The sequence below is a fragment of the Haliotis cracherodii genome, unplaced genomic scaffold (genome assembly GCF_022045235.1).
Source record: "Haliotis cracherodii isolate W230 unplaced genomic scaffold, xgHalCrac1.p SCAF_8, whole genome shotgun sequence".
NCBI classification, from domain to species: Eukaryota; Metazoa; Mollusca; class Gastropoda; order Lepetellida; family Haliotidae; genus Haliotis; species Haliotis cracherodii.
This window is the reverse complement of record NW_027266341.1, coordinates 30,338,517-30,352,020: the sequence shown is the minus strand read 5'-3', so window position 1 is coordinate 30,352,020 and position 13,504 is coordinate 30,338,517. Positions and strand designations below refer to the sequence as shown.

At 39.4% G+C, this 13,504-nt stretch overlaps 1 protein-coding gene across 1 annotated transcript in view; it reads left to right on the top strand.

Annotated features, from left to right (window-relative positions):
- Positions 1-5,562, top strand: part of LOC139450049 (serine/threonine-protein phosphatase 6 regulatory ankyrin repeat subunit B-like) — a 42,382-nt gene extending 36,820 nt beyond the window's left edge. The window contains exons 3-6 of the mRNA XM_071231683.1: positions 116-2,101; positions 2,687-2,842; positions 3,815-4,570; positions 4,766-5,562. Of these exons, the coding sequence (XP_071087784.1) occupies positions 116-2,101; positions 2,687-2,842; positions 3,815-4,570; positions 4,766-5,562 (3,695 nt within the window). The remainder of the gene's footprint in view (positions 1-115; positions 2,102-2,686; positions 2,843-3,814; positions 4,571-4,765) is intronic.
- The last annotated feature ends 7,942 nt before the right edge of the window (positions 5,563-13,504 follow it).

Below are 13,504 nucleotides of genomic sequence, written 5' to 3'. Positions count from 1 at the left end.
ATGGCAGTCCCTTCCTATTATTTATAACAAAGTAGTTTGAAAACGACACATCATTAACATCTCTAATTGTATTACTTGCATGAAAGATATAATGATTTTCTGTTTTCATTTCAAGCTACCCTTGACCTACAAATAAGTGACGCAGAAGAAGTCTTTGTTGAAGCTAATGCCTTTAGAACTGCAAAAAGAAACTTGGAGGAACTTGGCCATGTCACCATCTGTGGTGCTTCAGGAGAAGGGAAAACCACGACAGCTCTCATGTTGGGCTCACAGTACAGAAGAAACGGGTACAAGCTGGCGTTTGTGGACAGGATTGATCAGTTTGACTTGGATAGCTTCTTGAGTTCATCACCTAGAGTATTTCTTATCATAGACGATATGTTTGGATCGGTTGGACTATCTACAGATGTTTCCCAACTGAAACTATTTTTGAGTAAGCTTCTTCCTCACTTACAGCGATGCAAGAAGGATTTAAGGAAACAACATTCACTCAGAAATCATCCAGCTAAGAAAAGAGGTGAAAAGGAGGCTAGTGGAGTTTCTGACCCAGCACAAAAACCTTCGAAGGATATCCGTGTTGTGTTCACATCCAAGACCTACAACTTCCATGATGGGCTTGCCCAGATGCAGTATGAGGGGTTCTCGTTGTTCAAGGGACAAACAGTGGTGGATATAACAAAACAAACGAAACAAAGATATACTCAAGAAGAGAAGAAAGCAATATTTGAGAAACATAGGAACCTCCACAAAAAGTGTTCTCATGAAGGTAATGAAAATGACAAAGATTTTGAAGACATGGTACAATGCGCCCCGTGGGACGTCGATTCTGTGTTTGGATTTCCACTTACTTGTAAACTATTTTTTGAATTTTCATCTTTTTCCAAACATATGATGAACTTTTTCAAGGAACCACTGCTTTATCTTAGATTAGAACTTAAAAGCTTACTGGGATCAAAAACTGATCGATCAGCCATATTGGTTCTTATGCTACTGTGTGAGGAGAAGTTAGATTTGGCCAAGTTGGAATCGGCAGGAAAGGACGAGGCACTGGACAATATGATTAGAACTGTGTTAGAATTGTTCCCAAAAGCTTCACGTGCAGGAATATACGAAGCAGCAAAGGGCTTCAGGGGAACATTCTTCACAAGCGGAGATACTGTAGGATTTGCCCACTCTTCGATCTATGATGCCTGTGCTTGTGCGTTGTATGACATCAGCCCAACATTTGTGCTGACTCATTGCAGTGACAACTTCATATATGAGAGAGTACAACCCCGGCCAGTATCAGAAACCGAGATTGATGAACACCTTCATGTCATCTACATCTCAGAAAGTTACTATGACATTCTGACCACACGGCTTGCAAAATCAATAAAAGATGGGCATTTTTCCAAATCAGTGACACACCCCATTCTCCGGCAAGACAAAATAGTTCTCCAACTTCTTGAAAAGCTCCAGCCTGATGAATCCATGGAAGAAAGTTGGTTTCACAAAAGAGACATGGGGAGAAGTATCTTATATTGGACTGTACTTGGACATAGTTCAAAGTTTGCCAAAGGTATTGAAAAAGAAACTGGTGAAAAATTTACACAAATAGAAATCACAGAATCCTTTGAAGGTTGTGTGTTTAAAAACAATGTGACATTGTTAAAGTGGCTTTTCTCTAGATGTGAACATCCAGTCGTTGGTATCACCTTGCATCGCCTGCTTTTGCTGTCTGCTGTGCATGGAAGTTCTGAAACACTTTTGTATCTCTTAAGAGAAGGTGGCGATACAGTCACTACTGCTGGAAATTACAAGACCATCATACATAAAGCGTGCAGGACAGGACAGCAGAAGATACTAAATGTGTTACAAGAACACAACAGCGACCTCTTTAAGACTGTTGTAATGAACTCCGTAGATGATGAAGGCATGACTCCACTCATGGAAGCAGCAAACGCAGGATCCAATGACTGTTACCAGATTTTGAAATCAATATCAAACAAGAACATTAAGGACAAGTCCGGGAATGCAGTAGTACACTATGCATCTTTAGGTGGTAACATTGTTATAGTACAAGACATCGTGTCATCTTCTAACATCAATACTAGAGGAAGTTATGGATGTACACCAATCATGTTAGCAGCTTATAAAGGACACCAAGGTGTGTTTGATCTCCTCGCATCAGAGGAGGCTGACCTGACACTGCTGAATGACCATGGTGATAGCTTACTCCATCTTGCCTGTGATGGTGGTAACACAATCATAGTACAACATGTTGTGTCACCTTCCAACATCAATAGAAGAGGACAAGATGGATGTACACCAGTCATGGTAGCAGCTTCTAAAGGACACAAAAGTGTGTTTGATATCCTATTTTCAGATGAGACTGACCTGACACTGCATAATGACCAAGGCTATAGCTTACTCCATCTTGCCTGTTATGGTGGTAACACAGCTATAGTACAACATGTTGTGTCACCTTCCAACATCAATAGTAGAGGACAGGATGGCCATACACCGGTAATGGTAGCAGCTTATAAAGGACACAAAAGTGTGTTTGATCTTCTCGTATTAGAGGAGGCTGACCTGACACTGCTGAATGACCATGGTAGTAGCTTACTCAACCTTGCCTGTATTGGAGGTAACACAGCTATAGTACAACATGTCTTGTTACACTTTAACATCAATACTAGAGGACAACATGGACGTACACCAGTCATGACAGCAGCTAGTAAAGGACACAAAAGTGTGTTTGATCTCCTCGTATCAAAAAAGGCTGACCTGACACTGCTGGATAACCATGGTAATAGCTTACTCCATCATGCCTGTATTGGAGGTAACACAGCTATAGTACAACATGTCTTGTTACCCTCTAACATCAATACTAGAGGACATCCTGGGCATACACCAGTCATGATAGCAGCTTGTAAAGGACACAAAAGTTTGTTTGATCTCCTCGTATCAAACAAGGCTGACGTGACTCTGCTGGATGAACATGATCACAGTTCACTTCATTTAGCCTGTCGAGGTGATAACACAGCTATTGTACAACATGTTGTTTCACCCTCTTACATCAACACTAGAGGACGTAATGGACATGCACCTGTAATGACAACAGCTGCAATGGGAGAACAAAGTGTGATTGATCTCCCCGTATCAGTGAAGGCTGACCTGACACTGGTGGATGACCATGGTTATAGCTTACTCCATCTTGCCTGTATTGGAGGTAACACAGCTATAGTACAACATGTCTTGTCACCCTCTAACATCAATACTAGAGGACTTCATGGACATACACCAGTCATGGTAGCAGCTTGTAAAGGACACAAAAGTGTGTTTGATCTCCTCGTATCAAACAAGGCTGACTTGACTCTGCTGGATGAACAGGATGACAGTTTACTTCATTTAGCCTGTCAAGGTGGTAACACATCTATTGTACAACATGTTGTGTCAGCTTCTAACATCAACACTAGAGGACGTTATGGACATACACCTGTAATGACAACAGCTGCAATAGGAGAACAAGGTGTGTTTGATCTCCTCGTATCAAACAAGGCTGACCTGACACTGGTGGATGACGATGGTTATAGTTTACTTCATCATGCCTGTATTGGAGGTAACACAGCTATAGTGCAACATGTCTTGTCATCTTCTAACATCAATACTAAAGGACATGATGGATTTACACCAGTTATGGTAGCAGCTGCAGCAGGACTCCAAAGTGTGTTTGATCTCGTATCAAAGAAGGCTGACCTGACACTTTTGGATATCCATGGTGACAGTTTACTTCATTTAGCCTGTGCTGGTGGTAACACAGCTATAGTACAACATGTTGTGTCACCCTCTAACGTCAATAGTAGAGGACAGAATGGACGTACACCAGTCATGGAAGCAGCTTGTAAAGGACACAAAAGTGTGTTTGATCTCCTGGTATCAGAGAAGGCTGATCTGACACTGCTGGATGACCGCGGTGACAGTTTACTTCATTTAGCCTGTGCTGGTGGTAACACAGCTATCGTACAGCATGTGGTGTCACCCTCTATTGTCAATACTAGAGGACGAGTTGGACGTACACCAGTCATGGAAGCAGCTTGTAAAGGACACCAAAGTGTGTTTGATCTCCTCGTGTCAAAGAAGGCTGACCTGACACTACTGGATGACCATGGTGACAGTTTACTTCATTTAGCCTGTGCTGGTGGTAACACAGCTATCGTACAACATGTTGTGTCAGAATCTAACATCAATAGTAGAGGACAGGATAGACGTACACCAGTCATGGAAGCAGCTTGTAAAGGACACAAAAGTGTGTTTGATCTCCTGGTATCAGAGAAGGCTGATCTGACACTGCTGGATGACCGCAGTGACAGTTTACTTCATTTAGCCTGTGCTGGTGGTAACACAGCTATCGTACAGCATGTGGTGTCAGAATCTAACATCAATAGTAGAGGACAGGATGGACGTACACCAGTCATGGAAGCAGCTTGTAAAGGACACCAAAGTGTGTTTGATTTCCTGGTATCAAAGAAGGCTGACCTGACACTACTGGATGGCAATGGTTATAGTTTTCTTCATTTCGCCTGTGCTGGTGGTAACACAGCTATCGTACAACATGTTGTGTCAGAATATAACATCAATAGTAGAGGACAGGATGGACGTACACCTGTAATGGTAGCAGCTGCTTCAGGACTCCAAAGTGTGTTTGATCTCCTCGTATCAAAGAAGGCTGACCTGTCACTGCTGGATAACCAACGTTGCAGTTTACTTCACTATGCCTGTTTAGGAGGTAACACAGCTATCGTACAACATGTTGTGTCAGAATCTAACATCAATAGTAGAGGACAGGATGGGCGTACACCAGTCATGACAGCAGCTGGTGAAGGACAACAAAGTGTGTTTGATTTCCTCGTATCAGAGAAGGCTGACCTGACACTGCTGGATGACGATGGTAATAGCTTACCCCATATTGCCTGTATTGGAGGTAACACAGCAATAGTACAACATGTTGTGTCATCCTCTAACATCAATACTAGAGGACATCATGGACGTACACCAGTCATGACAGCAGCTGTTGAAGGACAACAAAGTGTGTTTGATTTCCTCGTATCAAAGAAGGCTGACCTGACACTGCGGGATGACCATGGTAATAGCTTACTCCATCTTGCCTGTGCTGGTGGTAACACAGCTATCGTACAACATGTTGTGTCAGAATCTAACATCAATAGTAGAGGACAGGATGGGCGTACACCAGTCATGACAGCAGCTGGTGAAGGACAACAAAGTGTGTTTGATTTCCTCGTATCAAAGAAGGCTGACCTGACACTGCGGGATGACCATGGTAATAGCTTACTCCATCTTGCCTGTGCTGGTGGTAACACAGCCATAGTGCAACATCTCTTGTCACATTCTAACATCAACGTAGGTGGGCATAGAGGTTGGACTCCAGTTGTGTTCGCAGCTCTTCGAGGCCATCAAAGAGTGTTTGACCTCCTGGTGTCTAGGAATGCTGACCTGACACAGTGGATATCATTTGTGATAGGTCGCTTCGTCCTGCCTATCGTGAGGTCAAGACAGCAATAGTATGGCTCCCCGTACCACCTCCGTACAGTGGTGGCTCAAGGAATAAAAGCTGCTCACATTACATTATGAACCACAATTGTAGCGCATGTTTTCAAAGCAGAAAAGCTGTCAAATATACGTTTTAGCTGCAGACAGGCGTCTGAGCAACATGTAGCTCGCAGCATTCAGTCTCTTAGTACATCATAAGCACGTGTGAAAGTTTACGCGACTGTTCCCGTCACAGTTCCACCCACCCCAACAAACACGCACGCACGCACGCACGCACGCACGCACGCACGCACGCACGCACGCACGCACGCACAAAAACACACTCACACTCTTTCTTAAAATGACATTTCTGGGAACATGTGTAGCTGTTTAATCTGGTTCTAACCATATATTCTCAACATGTTTGGTAGTTGCCTTCACATTTTATTAAAACTGCCATCGGCTTCATTTTTCTTTTGAAAATAGTTTAGTGAAAGATATATTAAGTGTTTTCTTAAAATCACACATCAAATTAAATGTTTAGAACCGATTTTACTACCTCGGTTTATATACTTCCTGCTGGCTAGAATGATGTGGTTGAGGAGTGAAGAATTCACGACCAAAATATATAGTTCTGAAGTTGAAACTGATTGTTTGTGATGAGAGGTAGTTTAGACGTTTTGCAGTACCATCATCTGATTGACAATGTTCTATTCATAGAAGACATGAAGAATACCTACTCCTTCCATCTTACAAAACGAGGATTTATTTGTACTGACTAACTTCATTCTCAGGGGTTCTTTTAGCATAATAATGTGAATGAATCTATATTGGAAATCCAGAAGTGTAACATGCTTAGTACTTATATTTTGTGTATACATATGTTTCCAGTTAAGATCTTTAGACATAATCTATGGAGCAACCCTTGTAAAAGTATGTTTTAAAGTTGTGTTCGAGTAACTGGGTCACAAAATACTGTGTGTTGCATACTTTCAGCGCCTGGCAAATAGGCGAGTGACGTACATGTATTACGATGTGTCAAAAACTGTTTGTGCAAATATAACGCCATATTTATTTCATTATCCGGGTTTCCGTATTTCAGATTGACAACCCACTCAAAACAATGGACTCAACCAAAGCCGCTTCACTCAATGTCTTTGCTTAGAACAAAGAGTTCTCGTTTTATTTTGTCATGGTTGAATTGACATAACGCAGCATGTTAGGGTCCAAATTCAATTTAATCTTGCAAAACTGAAAACACGGTATGTTTATTATCTCCTAAATGAAGTCATCAGTCACACCGAAATACAACTTAAAACTTTTCTTTGTATAGTTCGCTTGTAACTGATACCCTTGTTTATGGGGTCATGTACAGTGACAACATCATAGAATATTGTCTGATAATAATCCACACCTATAAGATAACAGTTATTCTACCATGAATTTAGAAATTACTCGATTCTCGCTATTAAATCACAATAAACCCCCTCTGAAATAGCTGATTTGACGGCCGCATCACCGCGTTAGCTAATAATTATAGAAAAATACTTTTTTGCAGTCATTGTTGGTAGCATATTTAAATCGTTATACCTACAATTACAGAGTACAAATGGAATTTGGTGCTGTACTATACACGACTGTGGCGTCATATCTTTTGCGTCACAATGAGCGATATGACGTGATAATGGTGACGTGCGGTGTAGAACGAATGACGTTCAAAGTTTGGTCAGTTTTCTTTAGGGATGCCCACGTCATGTTAGCTTACAAAGTTTTAGTGCATATATGCTTTTAATGCATGTCATATATTCGAGTGAAGTATAACAGTGTAAACAAACTGCTTGAACATATACAGTGCCATATTTGGCTTACAGCCTGTTGTCAGTAATTCCGTAATTCAGATAGACAACCCACTCAAAACATTGGACTCAACAAAAGAGTTCGCGGTTTATTTAGTCATGGTAGAATGGTGATAAACATACTGTGTTTTCAATGCTGCGCGTTCGGTTCCAAAATCTAATTAGCGCGGTTAAATCTACAGGTAACCTAGCTCAACATTGTTTATCTCCCAAATATCCTTTACACTGTTCAATGCTTATGTGGAACAACTTGAAACACAACTGATATCGCCTTCAGGAATGCATTTCAAAATCCGATAACATCAGGAGGTGCATCCCTGAAATACATTTTCAGACAGAAAAAGAACCATTTTGTAGATGGTAAACAGTAGTGGCAGTTATTTTATAGTTATTTCTTGATACTATGATATCCCTCTTGACCCGCCCCTGACTTAGCGTATATCCTGTAGTATACTGTTTTTATATTGTACAGCTTGCCCAAATAAGTGTATATCCTGCAGGATACTGTGCCCGAATGAGCGTATATCCTGCAGGATAATGTCACACATTGTATGTGTTTTATTTTGTACAGCATGCCCGAATAAGCATATATCCTGCAGGATAATGTCACACCTTGAATGTGTTATATTTTGTACAGCTTGCCCAAATAAGCCTAAATATTGCAGGATACTGTCACACCTTGCATGTGTTATATTTTGTACAGCTTGCCCAAATAAGCCTATATATTGCAGGATACTGTCACACCTTGTATGTGTTATATTTTGTACAGCTTGCCCAAATAAGCCTATATATTGCAGGATGCTGTCACACCTTGTATGTGTTATATTTTGTACAGCTTGCCCAAATAAGCCTATATATTGCAGGATACTGTCACACCTTGTATGTGTTATATTTTGTACAGCTTGCCCAAATAAGCCTATATATTGCAGGATACTGTCACACCTTGTATGTGTTATATTTTGTACAGCTTGTACGGCTTACCCAAATAAGCCTATATAATGCAGGATACTGTCACACCTTGTATGTGTTATATTTTGTACAGCTTGCCCAAATAAGCCTATATATTGCAGGATGCTGTCACACCTTGTATGTGTTATATTTTGTACAGCTTGCCCAAATAAGCCTATGTATTGCAGGATGCTGTCACACCTTGTATGTGTTATATTTTGTACAGCTTGCCCAAATAAGCCTATATATTGCAGGATGCTGTCACACCTTGTATGTGTTATATTTTGTACAGCTTGCCCAAATAAGCATATGTATTGCAGGATAATGTCACACCTTGTATGTGTTATATTTTGTACAGCTTGCCCAAATAAGCCTATATATTGCAGGATGCTGTCACACCTTGTATGTGTTATATTTTGTACGGCTTGCCCAAATAAGCCTATATATTGCAGGATACTGTCACACCTTGTATGTGTTATATTTTGTACAGCTTGCCCAAATAAGCCTATATATTGCAGGATACTGTCACACATTGAATGTGTTATATTTTGTACAGCTTGCCCAAATAAGCATATGTATTGCAGGATGCTGTCACACCTTGTATGTGTTATATTTTGTACAGCTTGCCCAAATAAGCCTATATATTGCAGGATACTGTCACACCTTGTATGTGTTATATTTTGTACAGCTTGCCCAAATAAGCATATGTATTGCAGGATGCTGTCACACCTTGTATGTGTTATATTTTGTACAGCTTGCCCAAATAAGCCTATATATTGCAGGATACTGTCACACCTTGTATGTGTTATATTTTGTACGGCTTGCCCAAATAAGCCTATATATTGCAGGATACTGTCACACCTTGTATATGTTATATTTTGTACAGCTTGCCCAAATAAGCCTATATATTGCAGGATACTGTCACACCATGAATGTGTTATATTTTGTACGGCTTGCCCAAATAAGCCTATATATTGCAGGATACTGTCACACCTTGTATGTGTTATATTTTGTACAGCTTACCCAAATAAGCCTATATATTGCAGGATAATGTCACACCTTGTATGTGTTATATTTTGTACAGCTTGCCCAAATAAGCCTATATATTGCAGGATAATGTCACACCTTGTATGTGTTATATTTTGTACAGTATGTCCGAATAAGCATATATCCTGCAGGATAATGTCACACCTTGTATGTGTTTTTTTTTTGTACGGCTTGCCCAAATGAACGTATATCCTGCAGGATAATGTAACACCTTGTATGCGACTTATTTTGTACGGCTTGCCCAAATAAGCCTATATATTGCAGGATACTGTCACACCTTGTATGTGTTATATTTTGTACAGTATGTCCGAATAAGCATATATCCTGCAGGATAATGTCACACCTTGTATGTGTTTTTTTTTTGTACGGCTTGCCCAAATGAACGTATATCCTGCAGGATAATGTAACACCTTGTATGCGACTTATTTTGTACGGCTTGCCCAAATAAGCCTATATATTGCAGGATACTGTCACACCTTGTATGTGTTATATTTTGTACAGTATGTCCGAATAAGCATATATCCTGCAGGATAATGTCACACCTTGTATGTGTTTTTTGTACGACATGTCCGATTGAGCATATATCCTGCAAGTTAAAGGTACATACCAAACAGCTGGCCCTTCTGCCACTCCTGTAATTCTACAGACTTGTACATTGTACTGTGCACATGTATTGACCGTATTTGTATACCTATGAAGCGTGTGTAGTTTTGACTTTATATACAACGAATACATCAACACTTCTGCCCATATAATATTTCCTGTTGGTGTAACATATGTCAACCTAATCCTTGACAATTGCTTTCTCCCATTGAATCCTGGCTTGTAGCTTAAATCAAGCCAATCAATAAAAAGTAAAGCTGTTAAGCTGAACCTGGCATTGAGGGGCAGACAGACAGAAACTTTATTCTCGTCTCACCTCCATACAGTCCTTAAAAATACAAAATTATAATACATTATACATACAGTGTATTGAGCCACTCTTATTGAGTTATGAGAGACGTAAAAGTCAGTAAAATTTATATTTCTTTTACTTTCTGGTTAATTTGTTCCCGTCTGTATTGACTAACTGGCTACATGTACAACCTTTCTCTGATCGTTTTCTGTCAGCGAAGCGCAAGCCGGGATCAGGAATAACTACTCAACAATTTACAATGTGGTTATTCTGAATGCGCTGAGACACTTTTACTCTACCAGATAACGCATGTTTCACATAATTGTTTTGTATTGGTGTACAATAAGGTAAACATTTTGTTCAAAGTCTAAATAACATTATTATTGAATTCACTTGGTCTGTACTAAAACTATAGTGATATTATATGGTTTGATATGCTGAAGGATTAAACTTCAGATCGTCTGAGAAAATGTTTAGCTGTATTTGAAGAATAATGTAATCAATAAGTCAAAAGGATGTAATATTGTCAGCAAATAAGGCATGTGTTTTTTGTGTCAGACACCCGAAGAATGTGTAAAGCTCAGAATAGACTGACAGATCAGGCATCGAGGACTATGTATAAATTGTTACAAACACAATAGGCTGTTAGAAATGCTTATCGATTTTCAGATTAAATAAATTTGAACCAACTGGTTCATTCCATATTGCTAGATGATTCAGAAATAGTGGGCTTTGAGAAACCAATACTCTTGGAACATGTACATTTAAAATGTATTAAACATGTAGGCCTACCTTAATTATAATTCACTGAACATGTTCACTAAATCTCGTACTGGTGTAAATTACCATCATCTGATGACTCCTCAGATAGTGTTTGGAAATTAATGTTTCATTTACCCAATGTAATCAAGACGACAACTTCCCATTTCTGAATGATTTCACAAATGATATCTCTTGTTTGTCATGATTGCAACAGTTTTGATTGAACCGTTTGTTCAAAATAGGAGACCTTCCAAAGTGAATTCATCAAAGGATATTACTTATATTTATAAAGAGATACCTTCCTTGGAGCCATAATTGACATTATAACCCTCTAACCTACGTATATATCTAACACGCTTCAGAACTGCTAAAATCACAGGTCAATTGTTGAAAATCGGAGATGATTGACTGTTTTTTTTATAAAGGAGAGAAAATGTACATTATGCCAATGTTTGACGATTTGATTTAGATGAGGGTGGATTAAAACTTAATTCAGGGTTTTGCAGACAGACAGACAGACAGACATGCAGTTAGTTTATTTGATTCTCACCTTATTTTTACTTATATATATTATATAATGTGCCATAAAATTGAGCCACTCCTTTTGGGTTATGAGAGACTGAAGGTATGTACAAAGCATATTTGAAAAAGACCGATCTCCTAAATATTAATAAGAACTTTAACAACATCACTTTAATTGCTTTAATTTCACCACACTTCATTACATATATTAAGTAAACACTGGCGAACACCATTATACATTGGGCAGTGTAATAACCGTTTGTTTGTATACCGTCCAGTTTCCAATCGAATAGGAGCCATCCAGCTCCTAAAAACTGCTGGCTATTTACCATTTAATGTAGACATTGCAAATTGGTTGAAATGCTCCACACTGTGTTCGCTCGTCAACTGGTTGTACAGACGTAGTTTGTTTCCTCCGTTACCCCTTTAACTGTTAACTTGGTTTACTGATGCAGTAAAGTCTCTTTTGTACTTCTCAAATACTTTCTCTTACTTGTTTACTAATATGACGATAATGAAAACCATAATCCGTTGAAATGAAGCTTCCAGTACTAAGTCTTTATACTTGGAATGAACTGTACGAATCCAGTTTCTCTTCTTATCCATCACGTCTGTTGACCCACATAAAACCTTTCCTTCGTATTCTGTGTTGAAGAGAGATAATGCGTTCATATAACTTAGGTACGGGCTCCAACTGTCGTATTGTTAAAGGTACCCTTCCCAAGTCTCCTGATTCAAAATTAGTTGGAGCAAATTGTCTAAGGCCCATAAAAGTTTCACAGCCTTATTTTGAATTCCATTTATACACGAGAGGTAATGGTTTCCCAAGACTTCTGCTCCGAGCTGGATTGTAGACCACACCATGGAGTCGTACAGTTTAGTGTACGTATTATACTTCATGCCACCGAGGATTTAAAACTTGGAGATCAGGAGCCCTAGTGCCATGCTTGATAATCTAAATGTTCTGTGACTAGCAATACTAAATGGTTGTAACTGATGGCAACTTCAATAGGCGTTGTTCCACAAATAATTTATTATGCATGTGGTTCTGCGCACAGACGGATTTCTGAAGTGGATTGATCTTGATTTTGGTGCATTGATAGTCATTTTACTTTCCAGGCACTACATTAAGACAATCTAGTATTAGATTCATATTTCCTTCATTTCCGCGATTAAAATGTTGTCGTTTGCATACAACATAACACTTGACATACGTACATAGTGATGTAAACTGCATAATGAAACAGTCCATGAATACCAATGTTTCCTATTTTGACATACGTACATAGTGATGTAAACTGCACAATAAAACAGTCCATGAATACCAATGTTTCCTATTTTTTTTCCATAAAATATTTATTTCTATACAGTCATATGCTTTCTTGGAATCTACGAAGGTGACAAAGTTGACTGTTCAAGACCGGTTTCTATAATGGAGGGTAAGGTTGACACATGCTCTGTAGAAGATCGTCCGCTTCTAAAGTCATTGTGGCTGTCAGACAAGAGGTCGTTAAGTTGAGCGTGTTTGGGAAGTTGGTTGTTCAGGACACAGCAGTGCATCATGTAAGTTGAGCGTGTCAAAGCAATACCTTTGTACGAAAGCAAATCTCTTGGGACTGCAGTAGAACTCTTTGGTACAGCGTTAATTGTACCCTTTACCCACACGAAGAGCATTTTCCCTAAACGAAAGCACAAGTCAAACAGTTTCTGAATAAAACTAACACAGTTTTCATTTTTAAGCCCCTCTGCTGGTATTTTGTCACACCCTGAAGATGTGCCATGCTGAGCCTGTATAATAGTGTGGAGTATAGAACAGTGTTAAGCGCGGTATATTCTTCACCTCAAACATCACAGTCGCCTTCATGTCTGCCTTCACTAACATTAAAGTTTAAGAGGGCCCAATATGCTTCCTTCTAAACCCCTCACTTGATATTGTTCAATCCGA